This window comes from Lithobates pipiens, unplaced genomic scaffold (assembly GCF_037356315.1).
Source record: "Lithobates pipiens isolate NorthernLeopardFrog02 unplaced genomic scaffold, aLitPip1_a1.2 Scaffold_16, whole genome shotgun sequence".
NCBI lineage: Eukaryota > Metazoa > Chordata > Amphibia > Anura > Ranidae > Lithobates > Lithobates pipiens.
The window spans coordinates 402766236-402790579 of NW_027507748.1; the positions used below are offsets into that span (position 1 = coordinate 402766236).

Genomic DNA, 24344 nt, shown 5'->3' on the forward strand with positions numbered 1-24344 from the left:
CAGCACATGCAGAGCCTCCAGACACCATTGGAGAGATCACAGACAACCAGCGCAGCCCCCAATCCAGGGTCAAAGCCCCCAGAGGACCCCTGGCTCAGGTACACACACCGCTCAGCAGCCCAGCCATGCCACATTCCCTCCGGGGGGGGGGGGGGGGGGGGGAAGAGGGACAGGGAGAGAAGAGAGGGAGGAGAGGTACCCCCTAAATGACCTCCCAGGGTATGCTCGGCTGCTCAATCACGCCGAGGCAAGAAGAGCTGTACTTACCATCCGGACGAGCTGGGGACATCCCATCACAGACCCACTCCTGAGCAGTACAGGGTGGCTGCTGGCCACAGCACACTGTGACAATGACATCGTAATCCCGTCATATGTGTGCCCCAGAGCGTTGCGCTCACCGGCCGCCCCTGGAGACTGAGGGGCATGTTGTGGCTGACCCAGCACGTAGCTAGGGTCTGCACACGCTCAATGGCCAGGCTGCGGAGACTACAAGGATCTAAATTATCCAGCCTGTCACCCAGCCGACTGTTGATAGCAGATCACAGGATCTTAAAATCTTGTGCAATAGGCAAAAATCCAGAGATTCCCAGGACTGATGGTCCCGCAGGGAGCCTAGGTCTTTCTCCTTCACTAGGCAGAAAAAAACTGAGCTGCAGGAAGCAGGCTGAGAGGTTAACAGAGGGACCGGCCCCTGGGTGGAACTGTAAGGTTCTGTTTTTCACATGTATTACATGTTCTGCCTAGTCCTCTCCTGAAGATGGTGTAATAACCCTACGGTCAAGATTACTGGAGCTGTGTCCGTCAATGATCGAAAGATCAGGGGTATATTTGGGGGATGCCAGGACATAAACTTTAGTGTTATAATGAAAAAAAAAAAATAAAAAATAAAAAAAAAAAGGAGTACCACAATGTAACATTTTCCAAGTATACAGCTAGCTTTACTCTTTTGTTTAATTGATAAGGGCACTTTGACATCATGCTCTTAAAGTTTTGCTTGCAAAACAAAAACAAATAAGAGACCACTATTACTTAAATAGTGAGAATACAACACATTTTCTATTGGTGCCCTTTCCAGGACTGGATCTGGCACATCCATTATTCCATCCCACCAATTTTTTCAACATACAATCCAATTATTGCATGTATTGGTGGGGAACTCCCATACAGAATTATAAGCCCTCTCATTGTATTTGGTAGCTTTCCATCCTAAGTTCTGTTGGGCTCTGGATTCACAGTTTGGTTTTGATGGAATAAAGGTTGCAAGTTCTTTGACTTGTATTGTAGTAGAGACCAAGGTGTTAGTTGATTTTTTTAAAACAGAAGTGGTCACATTTTAGGTGAAACTTCAGCTCTTCCTCCTCCTCCCCTTTCCCTTTAACATTACTGGCATTTTTTATTTTATTTTTTATTTTTAGGAACAAGTAACTTTTTCTTCAGCTCTTTATTTAGCTTTTTCCGTTTTAGCTCACACCAGTGTGACTTTGAAATCACACAAATTCAAAGCCGTACATTAGTGCGATTTGCAGTGCCGATTTCATTGCGGCTTGTGACTTCATTTAACAGAAGTCTATGCAAGTCACAATGAAATCAGTAAAAAGTAGTGCAGGAACCGTTTTCATAATTGCTGCAATATGAGTTGAGAACCCTTAACCGCTTAACAACCGCCCATTGCCTTTTAACGGCTTCAGGGCGGTTGTTTAACTCTGAGAGGCCGTTAATTAACGGCCTCCCAGAATTCTGCTCTCGCGCGCACACGAGAGCATCCATGACCGCCGGGTCCAGTGGATTACCACGTGATCGCTCCGTCAAATGACGGAGCGATCACTTGTAAACAAACCGGCGTCATGTTATGACGCCGGTTCCTCCCTCCCCCTCTCTGTACCAATCGGTACAGCGGAGGGGGAAGAGATCGGTGTCAGCAGCGCTGTGGGTTGCATCTGCAGTGCCCACATCGCTGCTCACCGAAAATGTAACCCCTCAATACCCTGCAATGCTCTGCGACACCCAGCCATACTCTGAGACACCCAGCCATACTCTGAGACACCCAGCCATAGACATCCCCCCCCCCCCTCTCCCGCCGCCCTCCGGTGCTTCTACCGACTTGCCAAAGCCAGAATCTTTTTTTTTTTTTTTTTCAGGCTTCCCAGCTTAGAGGTGAGATGCGGGGTCTTATTGACCCCATATCGCACTGTAAAGAGGACCTGTCATGCCATATTCCTATTACAAGGGATGTTTGTGATCAAAAAAATTATTTTGGGGAAAAAAATGTCAAACTAAAATAAATAACGTAAAATGAACAATAAAATTTTTTATTTTTTTTTTCAAATAACAATTTATTAAGTTTTCGTGGTCGCAGAACAAAAGTAGTAGTGCAGGCATACAGCAATAGTAACATGGCTTCCAAAACACAGGAGGCCCAACATGAGTGGGCAGTGCAGAAAAGTACAGTACCGGGAAATACAGCGGGATCAGACCAACCGGCCCAGGATGCACAGCAGGACGGAAGACACCAAAAGTCAGTTATCCGTGCTGGAGTCCGAAAGGCCACCCGGGGTCTGCTGCGTAACTTACATGCCAAACTTAAAACAAAATAAGGACCATCAGTAGTGCGAACGAGAAGAGTGGAGGAGAAAAGAGGAGAGAGAAGGAAGGAAAGAGGGAAAGACAGAGAAAAAGAAATAGAGTGCCAACGGTCCACTTCACCATGTCCACACCGGTACACCATCAATCCTCCAGCAGCCGCCACCTCCCCCAGACCAGGTCATGCTCTTCCAGCCTGTCCCTCACCCTGGCAGTCATCTTCTCCATGAGCTCGACGTCCTTGATCCTGGAGTAAAGGGCCTCCCTAGACGGGGGCAGTGGATTCTTCCAGTTAAGGGCTATCAGGCAGCGGGCCGCTGTCAGGATATGCCGCAGGAGCTTCCGGCTCGGCTTAGACAGAGCGGGTTGGGACAGGCCCATCAAGAAAAATTTGGGGGAGTGGGGTACAGGAACGTCGAATAGACGCTGGAGCAGCTCACGGGTCGTAAGCCAGTATGGGGCAATCAGGGGACAGGCCCAGTAGATATGGAACAGGGAGCCCCGCTCCCTCAGACACCGCCAGCAGCGATCCGAGGTAGAGGGGTATATCCTGTGGAGAATATCCAGGGTCTGGTACCAGAAGAAAATAATTTTGTAGAAATTCTCCTTGTACAATGTACACAGAGAGGATTTGGCTGCCTGGCGCCACACCGCCTGCCAGGTCTCAAGGGGGAGCTCCTCACCCAATTCCCCCTCCCAGCGTTTCATGTAGGAGTGCTTCCCCTTCGTTTGAAAGTGGTATGCGTTGAGGACGCGGTATATGTCTGAGATCAACCCTCTGCGATCCCGTCCAAAATGTTTTTTTTTTTAAAGCGCCCGTCCCCATGTGCTCGCATGCAGAAGTGAACGCATACGTAAGTCCCGTCCACATATGAAAACGGTGTTCAAACCACACATGTGAGGTATCGCTGCGAACGTTAGAGCGAGAGCAACAATTCTAGCCCTAGACCTCCTCTGTAACTTAAAACATATAACCAGTAAAAAAAAATTAAATCGTCGCCTATGGGAATTTTAAGTAGCGACGTTTAGCGCCATTCCACGAGCGTGTGCAATTTTGAAGAGTGGCATGTTAGGTATCTATTTACTCAGCGTAACTTCATCTTTCACATTATGCAAAAATTGGGCTAACTTTACTATGTTTTTTTTAAGCTCAAAACTGTTTTTTTTTTTTCAAAAAAAAGCATTCGAAAAATTGCTGCGCAAATACCGTGCGAGATAAAAAGTTGCAAAGACCACCATTGTATTCTCCAGGGTGTTTGCTAAAAAAAAATATATATAATGTTTTGGTTTTCTATGTAATTTTCTAGCAAATAAAGTATGATTTTTACATGTAGGAGAGAAATGTCAGAATTGTCCTGGGTGCTCCAGAACGCCTCATGGTGCTCCCTGCATGTTGGGCCTCTGTATGTGGCCACTCTGTGTAAAAGTCTCACACATGTGGTATCGCCGTACTCTGGAGTAATAGCAGAATGTGTTTTGGGGTTTAATTTGTGATACGCATATGCTGTGTGTGAGAAATAAACTGATAATATGAAAATTTTGTGAAAAAAAAAAAAAAGTTAAGAAAATCTTGATTTTGCAAAGAATTGTGGGAAAAAATGACAACTTCAAAAAACTCATCATGCCTCTTACTAAATACCTTGGAATGTCTTCTTTCCAAAAAGGGGTCATTTGGGGGGTATTCTTACTTTTCTGGCATGTTAGGGTCTCAAGAATTGAAATAGGCTGCCAGTACTTCAGGTGTGATCAATTTTCAGATATTGGCACCATAGCTTGTGGACTCTATAACTTTCACAAAGACCAAATAAGATCCACCAATTTGTACTTATTTTTACCAAAGATATGTAGTAGTATAAATTTTGGCCAAAATTTATGAAGAAAAAATTACTAATCTGCTAAATTTTATAACAGAAACAAAGAAAAATTCATTTTTTTTTACAGAATTTTTTTACAGAATTTTCTGTATTTTTTTCTTTTATAGCACAAAAATAAAAAACCCAGCGGTGATTAAATACCACCAAAAGAAAGCTCCATTTGTGTGAAAAGAAGGACAAAAATTTCATATAGGTCCAGTGTTGCATGACTGAGTAATTGTCATTCAAATGTGAGAGCACCGAAAGCTGAAAATTGGTCTGGCTATTAAGGGTGTTTAAGTGCTCAGTGGTCAAATATGCTAGCGTATAGTCAGGACTAGCAGTTGACTATCTGGAACTTACTTAAAAATGTTGAATTTTTGTAAAAATGTGTTCATACTTGGCAAAAACATGCAGTCGAAAAAAAATGGTAGTGTCTTTTTACTGGACGATTATACAACATTCATATAGTGCCGACACTTTGCATAGGGCTTTACAACATAAGGGCAGACAGTACAATTACAATACAGTTTAATACAGGAGGAATCTGAGGGCCCTGCTTGTTGGATCTTACAATCTAAGAGGGAGGGTCAAGAGATACAAAGGCTAATAACTGTTGTGGATAGGCCTTATCTGAAAGATGGGTTTTCAGGGAACTAAGAACATTTCTTTAATCGTACATCACAGGACACAGAGCCATAGTAATTACTATGTGGGTTATAGTCCACCTTCAGGTGCTGGACACTGGCACACCCTAAACAGGAAGTTGCCTCCCTATACAACCCCTCCCATACCGGGAGCATCTCAGTTTTTTTCTCCAGTGTCTGAGGTTTTGGTCACCACTGAAGATGTGCTGCGCTGAGTTCCACTGGAGCAATCCTTGCTGGGGCTAGCTATGCAGCCGGATCCATTCAAAGTGTCTTTTAGGCCAAATTGAATGGTGCCCGGGTCTCATATCAAAGAAAAGAGGTTTTGCTTCTAAAAGCTTCTCTTTTTAGTGAGCTGGCCCCAGGATCCAGAACTTTTGGGATTAAGGCCATAAAAGTTTTCCTGGCGGGGTGCTATTACAGGTCGAGGATTGTGGGTTCAGAGAGTCCCCGGTTCCTGAAGGTTTGTTAACGGAACCCACCGTGAAGGGTGAAGATTAGGTCTGTTGGTTTTACCACAGAAAACCCTGCGGCAGGAAAGGTAAGTGGAGTTCTCTAAGGAATTTTCTTATAAAATGTCTCCTTTAAATTAAAATGTTGTCATGCCTATGTGTCACCACTGGGGGCTGTATGGAGCACATACCTTCTCATGCTTTGCTCAGAGATCACGCTGCATCACAGAAGCAGCAGACTTTTTCCTCTGGCTAGCAGGCATACCTCCGGTAAGTTTGGGGGGTTTTGCTTTCTGGGCTGAATTCTTCCCCTCTTCATGAGGCTGAGTATAAGAACTAAAAACGATCAGCAATGCCATTTTCTTTCACCGCTCCTACTTGGCAGCGGCTTCCAGGTGTCCTCCACGCCATTCCTCCCTCACAAGCTGCGACGGTGGGGGTGGGGCTTAGTGCAGCATTGGCGTCCTCCAATGTGGGAGTTGGGAGTGCGTTTAAAAAAAATAAAAAAAACTCCATTTGTGCTGGCTGAAAAATTGTCAGAGAGACATAAGAGAAAAGAGGAGCATGAAAGAGGTTTTGGTGACACAGGCATTTCCTATTTGCATCAGGCTGAGCATTAATAGCAGCGGCAATGGCTGGACTATTGCTCAAGCAGTGGATGCGATTTCTTCTGGTAGTATCTATGCTTTGTGCATTGGTCAGAAGGGGGGTTAAAACACCCCTTAAAAAAGAGCTAAAAGGGTCTCCCTCAAGCTCTGGAAAGCCTACTCATCTCTACAAATGTCATCCTCCTCAGAGGGGGTGGCTGGTCAAAGTGAGCATTGAGGCCATGAAATGTTGCAACTGTTTTCAACACTGCAGCCCCTGTTTATTTTACTAAAAAGGTCTTTTTTCCTCAGCCATGATAGTTTTTAAAAAAGTTTAGCAAATTTAATTGCATCCCAGTGTGGGTCAAAATCCAACAGGTTTTCTTCCATTGCCTAGGACCCTCACACTGAGGAACTAGGGGTGGGAGAAGATGAATTCCCTCTGGGCACCGTGGTGAGGCTGATGACTCGTCTTCTGGAGGTAGCAAATGCGGGAGATTTGGCTGTTTCATACTTAAGACTGATGGTGCAATTTCTTGCTGAATGGTCCGCTCCACATTTATGTACCCTTAACTGAGTGTATGGGTTCGCTAAAGCCTCTGCAAGATGTGCATGCCTTTTCCTGTCCATTCATTGTAGGAAAAGCTTTTTTTTGTATCCGAGAGAATCACCCAGATGAGCATTATTTTCCCTCCTAAAAAGTTTTGACACTATCCTATGGTGGAGGAAATTTACTAAGAAGGGTATACAAGCAATTAACGCTGCTTTATCCTCTGTGAATAAGAGTTTGACTTGTCCGGCAGACAATGCTCATATGCTTTAGAGATCCAACGGATAAAAAGTTGGAATTCAAATAAAAAAATAAAAAATACTTTGTCCTCTGGCAGATTGAGTGTCTTAGCCTATGCTGACAGTAATTGCCTAATCGCTGAGAGACCAGTTTAAACAGGTGTTCAAGATTATCCTGCTCAGCAGGCCCAGGATCTGGCAGCTTTATGCTTGCAATAGTTGGTATGAGAGATTCTATCCTTCAGGCCTTCCGCCCTTCGCTAAGCACCATGCAGAAGCTCCTGGCTAGTCTTCCTTTTGCGGTGAAACAGCTATTTGGGGATGTTTTGGATAATACATCCAATGAAATTCTAGTGGAAAAAGTACCCCTTTCCCCATTTAAGAAAATTAGTAAATGTATTTTAAAGCTCCTTCTCTTGCTCCAGGGGCATCAGCCTCCAGGCAGTCACGACAGCTTCTGCCTGTCAGGTTCAAAAAGTAATCCTCAGGGTTAACCACAAGGACAAAAAGAGGTCTTGGAGGAGGAAACCTACAAGAAACTGAAGCCTCTTTATGAGGAGGCGCCCCCCTCCCACACTCAATAGGGGGAATTCTGCAGTTCTCAAGGATCTGTCAGGAAGAGTGTTAAGACGAATGGGGGACTTCCCCAATAGCTCCAAAGTACAAACTGGAGTTCCAAGAGATCCAGTCTCCTTGTTTTCTCAGATCAAACATTCCTAAGGATCCAGAGAAAAAGAAGTGTGTCTCTCAAGCATTGGACCATCTTTTGGCAAAAAGTGATCATGGTGGGTCCCCGTGTAAGAGCAGAGGTTGGGGTTTGGTTAAATCCAAATGGATATTCTGGATCCCAAAAACCTAAATTCAATTCCTGAATATAACCACTCTTTTTGCATGGAGTCAATCCAACCAGTTATCTCCATCCTAGAAGGAGAACTTCTGGCATCAAACGACGGCAAAGAAGCCTATTTCCTTGCTCCCTTGTAATATCTACTTTTCGAGGAGGAAAAAATCTTCATTTTCAGTGTGTAGCTCTGCTTTCTGGGCTAGCTACTGCACCTTGAGTGTTTACAAAGGTTCTGACACCTTTTTTAGCCAGATTAAATGGCCAAAGTATAACAATTATGGTTTACCTGGAAGATCTGTTCGATAGTCCAGTTGGTAGCCCGCTTAGACCAAAGTATGGTCACCACATTCAACTACCTGGAATATCTAGTTTAGATTCTCAGCCTCGGAGAAATCTTCTTTAAAACCATGAACAGGGCTAACATACTTAGGTCTGATCATAGGCACACCCAAAAAATGATATTCTTGTCCCAGGAAAAGATCAGCGCCATAAAGTAACTGATGTGGTTGAAGCACGATGAATTCTTCTATTCAAATTTGCATGAGGTTGTTGGTAAAGATGGTGGCTTCTTTCGAGACCGTTCCTCATGCTCAGTTTCATTCACGACTGCTGCAAAACATTATCCTATCGGCTTGGAACAAAGGGTTCAAGCTCTAGATTCCTAATGTGTGACTCCAAAGCCTACGGCCACACCACCCTGAAAGCGCCCGATCTTGTTTGATCTTGGAGGCAAAGCAGGGTCTGGCCTAGTCAGTACCCGGATGGACCACCTGGAAATACCAGGTACTGTAGTCTGGGTTACGCTGGAGCAACAGTTTATGGTTAATATCCAAAAATCTGCAAAGTGGAAAATCCTTCAGTTACCACGGGAGTGGCCCAGATCAGAAATTACCTTGCCCGTTAGCATTCTAGAAATTCAGGCAGAGCACTTGGCTCTGAGGGCCTGAATGTTCAGTTTACGGAATTGTCCTGCCAGTATTCAGACTATGCCACAGCAATGGCCTATATTAATCACCAAGGGAGCACAAGAAGTTGTGCAGCCCAGAGAAAGGTGAATCATATCCTATCTTGGGCAGAAAAAATGTACTTTTGCTCATCGGTGGTCTTCATTCTAGGAACAGAAAATTGGCAAGCAAACTACTCGAGTCGCCAGAATGGTTCCTTCACCCTGATATCTTCCTGTTAATATGTCAAAGATGGGGCATCCCAGACATAGATCTGTTGAGTCCATGACTTGTTCGCAGGATCAAGCAGGAAGGGAAGTCGGTAATTCTTGTGGCTGCCAGCGGGGCCCAGGAAATCTTGGTATGCAGGGATCGTAAAGATGACAGTAGGGGACCCATGGACCCTACCGCCATAACCAGACCACCTTTTGCAAAGTCCAGTATTCCATCCTACTTTACAAATGCTAAATTTAACGGTTTGGCTATTGAGACCCACACTCTGAAGAAATGTGGGCCATCAGATTCAGTGGTTTCTATCTTAGTTAATGCAAGGGAGCTGGCCTCCATAATTATATATTATGGAGTCTGGGAAGCATATGTCTCCTGGTGTGAAACCAGGGGTTACAACCCAGGAAATAGGTCAAAGGTAGAATCCTTGACTTTCTGCAGATGGGGTGACAAATGAAGCTGGTCTTGAGTGCTAAGGACAGGTCTCAGCCTTACCGGTATTATTTCAACGACCACTTGTTTCGCTTTCTTTGGTTCGTAACTTTATTCAGGGGGTAACCCGGCTTAATCCTCGGTCAGGTCACCCCTGAAGCCTTAGGAATTGAATTTAGTTTTTAGCAGCATTACAAAACAGCCTTTTTTGGACTGATACGACATATTCCCTTGGTCCTTTTTTTGACATGGAAACTATTTTTTCTGGCAACCTTATCTGCTGCAAGAAGGGTATCATAACTAGCTGCTTTTTCTTGTAAAGAGCCATATTATTGTTCACAAGGATAAGGTAGTATTGCATTCTCAACCTAACTTTTTACTGAATTGTTCTATCTTCATTGTTTGCAGAACCCTGTTTTATGAAAGAAAAATCACTACATTCTCTTGATGTGGTGAGAGCAGTCTACTTAAAAACGACTGCTCAGATTCAGAAAACGGATGCATTGTTCGTATTGCCTGAAGGTCCTCTACCCTCTCAAATCAAAATGCACTCCCTCTAAGGCTGTTAGTGCTTCATGGGCTGTGCATCACCAAGCCTCCATGGCTCAAATCTATAAGGCCGCAACTTGGTCTTCAATCCATACATTTGCCAGATTCTATCAGGTGGATATAAGGCCCCATGCACACAAGACACCGATGCAAACTCTGCTGAACGCAATGTTTTAAAAATCAGAAACACCTGCGTTTAAAAACGCACGTTTTGCCGTGGTTTCATACCGCGTTTACATCCATAAGCGTTTGTAAAGATAACATTGTATAGACCCTCCCCAAGCTCATAAAGCATGTATTAACTATTTCTGCAAATTTGATCAGAGAGAGCAGTTGTACAATTACATTTGCTTCTCTTTCTGTGTTTTTTTTTGGAAATGGATGCCATATTGAATATGTCCATGTATACGTCAGGAAATGTTGTCGCAAATTGCGTGAGAGGTCCAGAGTCAGAGCTCGTCGATATTGGACCCATCTGTTGATGGCACAGCAAATGTCCGTTGGATATTTCACAAACATGGTGGGGGGTTGGGGCTGACTAGACATGGGTATACAGGTTTTTCTTTGTGAAAAAAAGACATTGCTATGCTTTGGTCAGACTAGGTGGAGTCACTGATTAGATTAGAAATTGGATGAATTGTTGGGGCAAAGAAGTGGAGGCATTCTTCATTGTCTAAGCTACCTAAAAAACTAGAGTTTTTATGGCATTGCATCAGTGAGTATGTATGTTCTATGAACTATCTAAAGTAATTACGACATTTTAAACAAATTTTTTGTAGTATTTTTATGGCTTACTATCATATTTCTGAGTTTTCTGGTCAAAAAATTTGGGTTCCTTTAAAACGCTTATAAACGCAAATGCGGCTAAATGTGGGTGCCGCGTTTTGCACCTGAAACGTGTCTGAACCCATTTTTTTGCTTCTGTAAAAAAAAGGTTAACCACTTCCCACCCGGCCAATGCACATATACGGCCGGGTGGGAGCCGTCTACTTCTGATAGGACGTTCAGGAACGTCCATCAGAAGGAGCGGGATCGTGCGCACGCGTGCCCCCGCAGCAGCGCAATCCCGATGCGCCCGTGTCACCCAGACACGGCGCATCTCAGATCGGCAGGAGGGCTCTGTGATTGGCCCTCCTGATCACATGAGGGCCGTGTCCAATCACGGTCGTCATGTGATTTAAACAAACAGCCGGTTGCTAGGCAATCGGCTCCTCCTCTCCTCACACAGAAGTCATCGCTGAGGAGAGGAGAGCAGATCGCTGCAGCCAGCTGATGATCAGTGAGTATGAGCTGTTTTTACAGCTTTTTACTCACTGATCACCAGTCTAGTGTAAACACAAATCACCACACAGTATAAACACACCACACAGTATAAACACAATGTCCCCACACATGTCCCCAAAACATACATGTCCCCAAATAATAAATACACATGTCCCTAATAATAAAAACATGTCCCCCACATATGTCCCACTAAAATCACATGTCCCAATGATTATCTGCACACATATGTACGTGATCACCTGCACACAAATGTACACGATCATTTGCGTACATATGTCCGTGATCACACAAACCAATTATTATACACTTAACGGAATTTTTTTTACCAAAAACATGTAGCAGAATACATTTTGACTTAAATTTATGACATAATTTGATTTTATTGGATTTCTTTTAAAATAGAAAAAAGGAAATATTGTTTTTTTTTCCAAATTTCCGCTTTTTTTGTGCTTATATCGCAAAAAATAAAAAATGGAGTCGTGAATAAATACCACCAAAATAAAGCTCTATTTGTGCGAACAAAATGAAAAATTTCATTTGGGTACAGTGTAGCATGACTGCGCAATTGTCACTGAAAGCTGAAAATTGGGCTGGGAAGGAAGGGGGCGAAAGTGCCCTGTATTGAAGTGGTTAAACACAAGTGCATAAAAACGGGAAAAACCGAGACTGTGTACATGGACACATAGGATAACATTTCATGCGTGCGTTTTAACAGCGTCTCATGTGCATGGGGCCTAAAAAGACATGAGGATGCCACCTTTGGGTGCAGTGTACTGCAGGCAGCAGTATAAGTCCTCTGATCTCATGGTGCCCTACTTTTGTTGCATCTCACTCCCCTCAGTTGGCATTGCTCTGGGACATCCCACATAGTAATTACAATGGTTTTGTGTCCCGTGATGTGCAATTAAAGAAAATAGGATTTTTTATAACGGCTTACCTGTAAAATCCTTTTCTTTTGAAGTACATCACGGGACAGAGAGGTCCCACCCCTCTTTCTAGTATACACATGTATTTCTTTGCTACAAAACTGAGATGCTCCCAGTATGGGAGGAGTTATATAGCGAGGCACCATCAATCTTAAGATTGAAACAGCTGATTCTCCCACATTTGACACCTCAGGAGTCATCAGCCTCACCACGGTCCGCTGAGGGAATTAGTCTTCTCCCGCCCCTAGTTCCCCAGTTTGAGGGTTGTGGGCAATGGAAGAGAATACTGACGCATTTCGACCCACATTGGGATGAGATTAAAGTCGCTAAACTTTTTTTTTTTTTTTTTTTAACCTATCATGGCTGAGGAAAAAAGATCTTTTTAGTAAAATAAACAGGGGCTGCAGTGTTGAAAACAGTTGCAACATTTCATGGCCTCGATGCTTACTCTGACCCAGCCAGGCCCTCTCAGAGGAGGACGACATTTGTAGAGATGAGTAGGCTTTCCAGAGCTTGAAGGAGACCCTTTTAGCTCTTTTTTGGGGTTTTTGCAACGGGATCAGCTTGTGAGGGATGGCTTGGAGGAGACCTGGAAGCCACTGCAGAGTAGGGGCGGTGAAAGAAAAGCATTGCTGATCGTTTTTAATTGTTCCTTATACTCAGTTTCATGAAAAGGGGAAGAGTTCAGCCCAGGAAGCAAACCCCCCCCAAACTTACCGGAGGTCTGCCTGCTAGCCAGAGGAAAAAAGTCTGCTGCTTCTGTGACACAGCGTGATCTCTGAGCAGAGCGTGAGAAGGTACGTGCTCCATACATCCCCCAGTAGTGACACTTAGGCATGACAACATTTACTTTAAAGGAGACAATTAAAAAAATTCCTTAGAAAACTCCACTTGCCTTTTGTGCTGCAGGGTTTTCTGTGGTAAAACCAACAGACCCAATCTTCCCCCTTCATGATGGGTTCCATTAACAAACCTTCAGAAACTGGGGACCTTCTGGGAACCCACAATCCTGGACCTGTAATAGCACCACGCCGGTAAAGCTTTATTGCCTTAATACCAAAAGTCCTGCATCCCAAGGTCCAGCTCTCTAAAAAGAGAAGCTTTTACAAGCAACACCTTGTTTCTTTGGACACGAAGCCCGGGCACCATTCAATTTGGCCTTAAAAACACTTTGAATGGATCTGGCTGCATAGCTAGCCCCAGCAAGGATTGCTCCAGTCGAGCTCAGCACAGCACATCTTCACTTGTGACCAATGCCTTAGACACTGGAAACTGAGCGACCAGCATGCACCACCCTTTCTTGCGCATGCGCAGTATATGAAAGGCTTGCAGCGCTGTAAAATTCTCACGTTGCCATCGTCGGACGTGCCCGACCTGTTGTGATGTGATGGCAATGAAAATATCTTGCAATGCTGAGCGGTAGCGATTAACACCGACTCCTGGGAATTTTTACACCAAGCTCTCAGGAGACAGTGTGCCGCAGGAAATGACGTGATTAGCCGCTGGTGGGAGAAGGAGGAAGTAAAATGGAACAGCTTAGAAACATGGTACGCAAAAAAAAAAAAAAAAAAGATCAATGAAGAAAATACTGCCAATGATATATTAAATAAGATAAAGTTAAAAAAGTGGGTGGAACTCGGCTTTAATGTGTTAGTCTAAAAAAAAAAGCTGATGGTGCACTGCTACTTTAAAGGACATTAATATATAAATATATATATATATATTTTTTTTTAAAGTTAGCAATGAGTTATTTTCAGAATAATCTTTCTTGTGTTAGGGAGGGGTTATATAAGGAGGCAACTTCCTGTTTAGGGTGTGCCAGTGTCCAGCACCTGAAGGTGGACTATAACCCACATAGTAATTACTATGGCTCTGTGTCCCGTGATGCACTTCAAAAGAAAATAATTTTACAGGTAAGCGGTTATAAAAATCCTATTTTCCAGCATGTGCAAAAAAATAACTGTCAATCTTAGCAGAAATTTAATTTCCCTAGTCATTTTCGGAGTTTGAAAGGACAAATTTTTTTTCTTTTTATTGTGTAAACTGCCAGTCCCATCAATCTATAAAGTTAAGTAGATGAACAGAGGCAGACATGTTTAAGTCCATCCTGTGTGACAATCATAGCTCCATCTATATATACAATAGTGAAAGACCAAGTTAGACTTACCGGTAACTTGTTTTCCAGAAGTCTTTCAGGACAGCACCTGAGAGATAGCGACTCCACCCTCCTCGTTAGGAAACACCTTCTTCCTCCAGACTTTAAAGGGAGGCGCCTCCCTACCACGCATCAGTTGTAGAAGAGAACCTCCGGCCCCGGCTGGAACACATAAACACATACGTTAGTCACAGCGTAGCATAATACAATACCATAGGGCGGGATGCTTGCTGTCCTGAAAGACTTCTGGAAAACAAGTTACCGGTAAGTCTAACTTGGTCTTTCCCAAGGCGTCTTTCAGGACAGCACCTGAGAGGATAACAGAGACTTACCCCTTAGGGCGGGACAACAGCTTGCAGGACCTTTCTGCCAAATGCCTGATCGCTGGCCGAAGTGAGATCCAGTCTATAATGTTTCACAAATGTGTGAAAACTCGACCATGTCGCCGCCTTGCAGATCTGCTCCGGGGTGGCACCAGCTCTCTCTGCCCACGTAGACGCCAGAGCCCTGGTTGAGTGTGCACAAACTTCTGCTGGAGGAGATAACCCTGCCTGGGAATATGCCTCCGAGATAGCTAATTTCAGCCATCTAGCTAAAGTAACTTTAGAAGCTTGAAAACCCTTTTTTCTTCCTGAGAAGAGTACAAACAGTGAATCTGAATGCCTGAAGGACTCCGTCCTTTCTAAATAACTCAGCAGAGTCCTCCTGACGTCCAAAGTATGGAAAAAAGTCTCCTTATTTCCTTTGGGGTTAACACAAAAGGTTGGCAGTACTATGTCCTGTATACGGTTCTGCACTGAAGCTACCTTCGGTAAGAACTTTGCGTCTGTTCTAAGAATAACTCTGTCAGGAAAAATGGAAAGATATGGTTCTTTAACTGACAGAGCATTTAGCTCACTGATCCTGCGTGCAGAGACAATGGCAATCAGAAAAACGGTTTTTAATGTGAGAAACCTAAGGGAAGCCTCCACAAGAGGCTCAAAAGGCCCTCTTGTTAGAGACTGTAGGACTACCGACAAATCCCATCTAGGAAAAACCTTAACAGGAGCTGGCCTAGATCTTTTAAGAGCTCTAAAGAATCTGATCACCAGCGGATCTGAGGCCACAGATTTTTCTAAGAACACTGTCAGGGCTGCTACCTGCACCTTCAGGGTACTAACTGCCAGTCCCTTGTCTGCACCATCTTGTAAAAACTCCAAGATGGAGACAAGGCTCCCTGGCACCTGGGCGGCTGACAAACACCAAGTTTTATAACGCTTCCAGACCTTAGAATAAATGGCCCTCGTAACCCTTTTCCTACTTGCTAAAAGGGTCGAGATCAAACGGTTGGAAAAACCCCTTGCTCCTAAGGAGCTGCCTTTCAGAAACCAGGCCGTGAGAGCCAGGCTGGCCACTCCTGGATGGTTCACTGGGCCCTGCAACAACAGATCGTGTCTGAGGGGCAGACGCCAACAAGGCTTGATTGCCAGGCCTAGAACTGTCGAAAACCAAGCCCTTTTTGGCCAAAAGGGCGTGATTAGAATAACTGGCACCTTCTCCCTCTGAATTTTTCTTAAAATTAACGGGATTAACTGAAATGGGGGGAAAGCATAGCAAAGACGAAATTCCCATGGATAAGCTAGCGCATCTGTGCCCAGCGAGCCATCGCGACTGTCCAGGGAAAAGAACTGGGGAACCTGGGCGTTCACCCTTGAGGCGAACAGGTCTACCTCTGGTAAACCCCATTTTCCGGCAATCATTGTGAATACCTCCGGGTTTAGAGACCATTTGTCTCCTCTTTGGCCCAGGACCCCTGAGTGAAACGTGTTCCTAGATGGGCTCCCCACCCCCAGGAACTGGCGTCGGTTGTTAGTCTTTTCCCGACTGGAAAAGCCCAGACTAACCCTTCCGATAAGACATCCTGTCTTTTCCACCACCATAGGGCCCTTTTTACCTGGGTTGACACTCTCACCTCTGCCTCTAGGGATGCCACTGTGTGATCCCAAGATTTTAGAAGGAAAGCCTGCAGACATCTGAAATGCATTCTTGCCCACTGGACTGCTGGCATTGCTGAAGTCAGAACCCCCAAAGCTGACATAACCTGTCTTACTGTCAGATTTTGGCTGGTCTGTAATAAAGACACTGCACCGGAAATCCTGTCCTTTTTGTCTAAGGGAAGGAAGATCTTTTGCTCCGCCGAATTTATCAGAAACCCTAAGAACCGAATCCCCTGAGATGGGTTTAGGGACGACTTTTGGAGGTTCAAAATCCAACCCAACGCCTCCAGATGGCTGCGAGCTTTGCCTAGATTGGTCTGCAATTCCTCGCTGGATGGGGCGAAAAACAGCAGATCGTCTAAATAAGGAATAACTGCGATTCCCTGGAGACGCAGTGGCGCTAAAGCTTCTGCCATTATTTTGGTAAAAATTCGGGGAGATGATGACAGGCCGAAGGGTAGGGCCCTGAACTGGAGATGATGCACCACACCCCCCAACCTCACCGCCAGCCTGAGAAACTTCTGAGACTGGGGAGAGATCGGAACATGTAGGTATGCGTCTTTTAAATCTACTGACGCCATAAAACATCCTGGCGTCAACAGATTTCTGACCGAAAAAATTTAGTCCATTTTGAACTTCCTGTACCTTATGGACTCGTTTAAAGGTTTTAGGTTGAGAATCAACCGAAATTTCCCTGTCGGTTTCTTTACTAGGAAAACATGGGAATAAAACCCCTCCTGCTGTTCTTGCAGGGGTACCTGTACTACTACGCCCTGTTGCATCAGTTCCTCTAGAGAGGACTTCATGGCCAGGGCCCTTACTGGGTCCCGCGGGGTGTTGGTAATCAGGAACCTTTTTGGGGGGTCGTTGACAAACTCGAGTGAGTAACCCTGCGCGAGAGTGGTCAGGATAAACTGATTTGAAGTTATCCCTGACCACTGCGGAAGAAATTCTTGTAGTCTTCCGCCCACCCGCAGAGACGAGTCATTGCGATTTTTCGGCCTGTGTAGGAGGACGGAAGAGAATTCCGTCTCTACCCTTCGGCTTCGGGGCGGACCAACTTTTCCGTCTCCCCTGCAACTTGCTGTCCTGATCCTGAGTTTTTTGAGGTCGAAAAAGACGTTTTGGTACCTGCTTTTTCTTTTTGACCGGAAAGGATCTCTTTTTATCGGCTGTCCTGTCAAGAATATTATCGAGGTCAGAGCCGAAGAGCAAGTCTCCTGAAAAGGGTAACCCACATAGCTTATTCTTTGAAGCCGAGTCACCCGGCCAGGTCTTAAGCCATAAGGCTCTTCTTGCAGCATTAGTTAGAGCTGCTGACCTGGCTGATATCTTAATTGCCTCAGCTGAGGCATCTGCAACATAAGCCACTGCCGTAATCAGGGTAGGAAAAGAATCTAAAATTTCCTGCTTAGGGGAATCTGCGGCTATATGTGACTTTAACTGGTTAATCCAGTATTCTAAATTTCTGGCTACACACGTTGTGGCCATTGCTGGTTTTAAATTGCTCATAACTGATTGCCATGATCTCTTGTGCAAAAGATCCATGCGTTTGTCCATCGGATCTTTCAAAACTCCCATGTCCTCAAAGGACAGATCCGTGGACCTTGAAACCTGGGAAAAGGCGGCATCCAGTCTGGGCACCTTGTTCCATACTGCTGCAGGGTCCTCCTCGAAAGGAAAACGCCTTTTGTGGGCTTTGGAGAAAAAGGGCTTTTTCTCTGGATCCTGCCATTCTTTCCTAATGGCCTCAGAGATGACCGGATGAACTGGGAATGTTCGGCCCTTAGGCTCATCCAACCCAGCATACATGCGGTCATGGAGTGATAATTCCTTTTTCTCCTCACTTAAACCAAGCGTAGCATGAATGGCTTTAAGGAGCCCATCGACCTCTTCAAGGGACAGTTTGAATTTAGAGGGGGCTACCTCAGAATCCTCCAACTCCTCTTCCGAATCTTTAACGGAAAGAGCAGTGGACTGCTTTTCCCTATCTGAAGGGTCTTCAGGCAGAGATTCTAACACCGGGATTGAGAGAGACCCCTGGGAAGACTCTGAAGTGGAAGGCTGACTAGCAGCCGGGTTTGCTAGTGAGTCACGAAAATTCTGGATCGTGGCGTACAGCTCCTTCTTTACAGAGGCCACCAGATCCTCACATACAGAGGCAGATTCCTCTTTAACTAAAGAAGTAACGCAGGGACTGCATAAGGTTTTCTTCCAATTTTCTCCCAGCTTGGCCCTGCAAGAAGGACATCTTTTCTTTGGGTCAGAGCTCTTAGCCTATGAAGAAAAAGACAAAAAAAAAGGGAAAAAAAACAGGGAACCCTTAGTGAGACCCAGTCTCAGCTTTGATAGGGATCACCACACAGGTGCACTGAGAAGAAACCAGTCAGCTTCTAGTGCCCAGACAGGCCCCTTGCCACCAGGGGGGAAAAAGGAGAGAAAGAGAGCGAGACCAAACGCCAGGAAATAGGAAAAGAAAGGCAGACTTTAACTGCTGCCTCTTACCTGGGTTTTGCTGGTGCCTGTGCCTGTCCCCACCGCTGCAGACGCTGAATCTTCCATAACAGGTGTGCAGAGATCCACTTGTGGCTAAACGCCGCCTCCGGAGTCACGCCGTGCAGCTGCACCGGACCGGAAGCAGAAATAGGCACCAGCACCTGTCCTCCCTCCTCCCCCCTGCGTCCACGCCGGAAAAGACGTTTCAGCTGACCCGATGACCCACTCTGTCACTTCCGGCGCGACAGCCGAAAAAAAACATGGCGGCGGCACACGCGCGCCGCCGCGCCTACGAACGTGCGGGCAAACCGAATCTTCGGCTCTCTCCGAGCACAAGAGGGGAAGAGGAGCCCGCTTGCTACCGCTGACGAGGCGTGGGTAGGTCGGGAGGACAGCGGGTCTCTAAAGGAGGAAAAAAAAGGGAAAGAAGCCTAGTCCCTCAGGAACACCTAAGAGAAACAGACTCCCTCCCAAAAGGTGTTCCCTCCGGGCCGGAGGAAACACAAAAACTGATGCGTGGTAGGGAGGCGCCTCCCTTTAAAGTCTGGAGGAAGAAGGTGTTTCCTAACGAGGAGGGTGGAGTCGCTATCTCTCAGGTGCTGTCCTGAAAGACGCCTTGGGAAATTAATGTTGACTCAAAAGGGACAGGAAGTGTCTTATTATCCAAGATTAGCAGGAATAAAAGAGGCCTGACGACCCCACCCCCACACACCAAAAAAAAAAAAAATGCTAATGCAGCCACTACCATGTAAGAATTGACAAACTGCAATAGATTGTTGGTTTCTTTTTTTTTCTTTTTGGACTTGGGAACAATGTAAAAGCCCTGTACACACAGGTATCAAAATAGTGCTTGGTGCGCATAAAGAGTACATTCTAGCACCAGACTTGAAGGTTAATAGTATGCTTACTGGGTCTACTTTAACCACTTAATCCCCGGACCATTTGGCTGGCCAAAGACCAGACCACTTTTTGCGATTCAGCACTGCATTGCTTTAACTGACAACTGCGTGGTTGTGTGACCTGACTCCCAAACAAAATTGACATCCTTTTTTTCCCCACAAATAGAGCTTTCTTTTGGTGGTATTTGATCACCCCTGCAGTTTTTATTTTTTGCGCCAAACACAAAAAAAGGTGCCAATTTAAAAAAAAAAAAAAAAAAAAAAAAACACATTTTATACATTTTGCTATAATAAATATCCCCCAAAAATGTATAAAAAACATTTTTTCCCTCAGTTTAGAACGATAGATATTCTTCTACATATTTTTGGTAAAAAAAATAAATAAATTGCAATTAGCGTTTATTGATTGGTTTGTGCAAAAGTTAAAGTGTTTACAAAATAAGGGATAGTTTTATGGTATTTTTATAAATTTTTTTTTTTTAATAGTAATGGCGGCGATCAGCGATTTTTATCGTGACTGCAACATTATGGCGGACACATCGGACATTTTTGACACATTTTTGGAACGATTGTCATTTATACAGCTGCAATCATTGCAAAAACAAATGCACTGATTCCTGTGTAAATGACACTGGCAGTGGAGGGGTTAACCACTAGTGGGCAGTGTAAGGGTTACGTGTGTCCTGGGGCGTGTTTCTAACAGTGGTGGGGCGTGGCTGTGTGTGACACGTCACTGATCTCTGCTCCCGATGACAGGGAGCAGAGATCAGTGGCACCGTCACTAGGCAGAACAGGGAGATGCTTGTTCATATTAGCATCTCCCCGTGAGACGATCGTGGGTATCCCCCCGGCGATAGAGTCCGCGGGACCCGAGATCAGATTCATGGAGGTGCTGGCACACACGCAATAGCACAGTGGCAAATTTAAAGGGACGTACAGGTACGCCCATTTGCCTGCCATTCTGCCGACGTACATAGGCGTGCGCCGGTCGGGAAGTGGTTAATGTGTTGCTAGATACTCTACTGCACCCAGCAACAATGTGTGCGAAAGAGACCTGTGCATTTACAAAAAGTGCAAGAAAACAAACTGTTAATAGAAATGTACTTACCAGTCTTCCTCTTTCGTGTTTTGAGGTCAACAACTGCAGCTCTATTTTTCTCAGTGAAATGCTTTAATATGACAACATCATGTGGTTCTTTGGCATTGTCAACATACACAGACCGTGTTCCCATACAGAGTACCTGTAACGAGACATAAAACAAAATAACATCAAAGGAATATTATAGCCTTTTCAGCCTTGGACACACACAAAAGAGGTTCTTACGCAGTCACATCAGAAGTAGCTTTAGAGAGGCTGACTAGGGCCTAACTAGGAAAAGTGACTCGTTTTGTAATAGAACATCACCCATTCGTACTTGCATTGCCTGTGCTCCGCTTACCCATGGGAACTGGGAGTCCTAACCCTCAGTAAGCTCCATGTTGCTGGTGTCAGAGCTAACACATAGGGTTAACTTTTTCTTATTCAAATGACAGTTGTCGGGCCTGGTGTTTGGCAACTCAAGCCCGAGCACTGTATGCTAGTAGGTTGTCACATGCTCTATCATAACCAGAAGCACTGGGTATTCTTGAAGGCTCAAACGAAAGAACAGAGCAACATGTGAGAATTTTGAGGGTGATTGGGTGGGGCCTTTCCCTAAAGAGAACCTGTGCACCTACCAGAATACTGGGCTTTGTTACAGAAAAAAAAAAACACACACTTTCATGGTCAATAGCTCTGTGATCATGCCCCTCTGCCACTTGCACTTTACCTTTGTCCCTTCACTGTGATGAGAAGCCTTGCTAACGAATCGTAGATTGCAACAGGAAGAGGGTGGGCAAGGGACAGGGACTGCAAAGTCTATCCTGGAATTCTAGGGCATAGGGCACGCTATAAGAGATCCAAACCCATAATGCAGGCACATGAAGATGCATGATATTTGGGGTACGTGACAGTTTTTTTGGGCCATTGGTTCGACCCATGGCTCTTCTAGACATACTAGACAAGATGTCCGTTTCAGCTGCTATCCCCAACGCGCATCTTCTAGCCATACTAGACAGGATTGTCTGTTTCAGCGGTTATCTCCAATGAATAACCCTTTAGCCTCCTTGAGGACAAAGAAAATAATCTGAATGTGATCAGAGTTCATTTGAACAGAGGCTGAAGACGCAAAGTGCATAAGGCAGAAGAAACTCTTGAGAAAGCAGTATTTGTTCTAAAATGATTAAGTGATTTATTGTATTGCCCTTCCTTTTTTATGCATTGGTTCTTTTAATACTGCCACATCACTTAAAGTGATATTGCACCACTAAGTTGTTCATTTTCAGTAGTGGATTTATTCACTAAGTGCACAGCTACTTCATAGTTTACTCCTTTCTTTCCCATGTTCCTGTTCAATTTGGTGACTTAACAACTGTCCCAGGTTTCCTTTTTCACAGTAGCTTCTTTCTCTTGCTATCCTATGGAGCCACCCTTGCATGCAGGGACTAATTTTGTCAACCTAAACCTGTGCATCAAAAGAACACAGCCTGGTGGCAAGGCACACCCCTGCTCCACCCTCCCCCTCCTTTTTTCAGGCTAGCAGACTGGCTCCAGACTCCAAGGTCCTTTCCTGTGAAGACCAGAAGTTCAGTGTAGAAGTACAGAGAAAGCAGGAGATGGAAGCTTTGAAAAATTCTGTAAAATGCAAGTGCTGGGGTAAGAATTTTAACAAATAGTTTACTGGAGAATGTTTATTTTTGAGCTTAAAGCGGAGTTCCAACAAAATATTGTTTTTGTTTTGTGAATATCTTACGATCATAACTTATAAATATACCACTCACTTTTTTTGTATATATCACTGCTCGATTTACAATTTTGAGTCAAAAAATAACTTATATTCTCCTGTACTGGCAGTTCCCATATTGCTTGTGGGCATGTGAAGCCCACAAGCACTATCTTCCGGGATACGGTGCAGCTGAGCGACCAGCATGCACCACCCGTTCTTGCGCATGCGCAGTATATGAAAGGCTTGCAGCGCCGTAAACTTCTCACGTTGCCATCGTCGGACGTGCCCATCCTGTTGCGATGGCAATGAAAATATCTGGCGATGCTGAGCGGTGGCGATTAACACTGACTCCTGGGGAATTTTGACCCCAAGCTCTCAGGAGACAGTGTGCCGCAGGAAATGACGTGATTAGCCTCTGGTGGGAGAAAGAGGAAGTAAAAGGGAACAGCTTAGAAACATGGTACGCAAAAATAAAAAGAAATAAAAAAAAAACGATCAATGAAGAAAATACTGCCAATGATACATTAAATAAGATAAAGTTAAAAAAGTGGGTGGAACTCGGCTTTAATGTGTTAGTCTAAAAAAAAGCTGATGGTGTACTGCTACTTTATATATAAAACATTTTTTAAGTTAGCAATGAGTTCATTATTTTCAGAACAATCTTTCTTGTGTTAATGCCATCAAAGTCGATATCCCCATCAATATATATTGGCAAACCAACTATATGCACATGCAAAGCTGCTTGTGCCAGGATCACACTGTTTATAGCCACTCTTAACATTCAAAACAGATTTATCTTCCTTAAAAAAATGTAAAGCGTACGATTTTAACTATCACCAAATAAAGTTTGCATAAAACACGTAAATAAAAGAGTACTTCCATTTCTGCATTTACTAGACAATAAGGATCCCTAGACATATAATTAGAAATTCTTAGCTGCTGCTCAGATAAAGACTGATTAAAGCCTGTAAAGCTTGAGTTGCTTTTTTACACCTATTATACTAGGCTTGTAATAGCATCAACATGGGGATGCCGCTGTAGGTCACTTGGGTATGGAATTATAAGCTCCCCGGCCACTTTATTAGGTACCTGTTCAATTGCTTGAAACACAAATTGGCAATCACATAACAGCACCTAAATGTACTTCGGCATCTAGACGTTGTAAAAATTACTTGCTGAAGTTCAAACCAAGTATCAAAATGGGGAAGAAATGGGATTTAAGTGTCTGAACATGGCATGGTTGTGGTGCCAGATAGACTGGTCTGAGTATTTAAAAAACTGCTGATCTAATGGCATTTTCCCACACAACCATCTCTAGGGTTTACATTAAATGGTCCGAAAAAGAGAAAATATCCAGAGAGTTGAGTGGATAAAAATGCCTTGTTGAGGTCAGAGGAGACTGGGTAGATTGGTTTGACATGATAGAAAGGCAACAGTAACTCAAATAACCACTTGTTGCAACCAGGGTATGCAAAATACCATCTCTGAACACACAACACATCAAATCTTGAAGTAGATGGGCTACAGCAGCAAAAGACCACACTGGGTACTACTCCTGTCAGCTAAGAACAGGAAACTGAGGCTACAATTTGCACAAGCTGACCAATATTGGACAATGGAATGTTGGAAAAACATTGCCTGGTCAGAGTCGTCTCGCAAGCTGTGACATTCAGATGGTAAGATCAGAATTTGGTGTAAATAAGAAAGCATGAATCCATCCTGTCTTGTGTCAACGGTTAAGGCTGGTGGTGTAATGTTGCGGGGGATATTTTCTTGGCACACTTTGGGCCCCTTAGTACCAATTGTTTAAATGCCTTGGCTTACCTGAGTATTATTGCTGACCATGCCCATCCCTTTATGACTTACAGCATACCCATCTTCTGGCAGCTACTCCCAGCA

The 24344-nt window shown here is 44.5% G+C and overlaps 1 protein-coding gene across 3 annotated transcripts in view; it reads right to left on the bottom strand.

The window, feature by feature from the left end:
- The window catches only part of ZZEF1 (zinc finger ZZ-type and EF-hand domain containing 1), a 424884-nt gene that overhangs the window by 103651 nt on the left and 296889 nt on the right, over positions 1 to 24344 (bottom strand). For all 3 annotated transcript variants that reach the window (XM_077482353.1, XM_077482352.1, XM_077482354.1), the window contains one exon: positions 20750 to 20882. In XM_077482353.1, coding sequence (XP_077338479.1) covers positions 20750 to 20882 — 133 coding nt within the window. The remainder of the gene's footprint in view (positions 1 to 20749; positions 20883 to 24344) is intronic.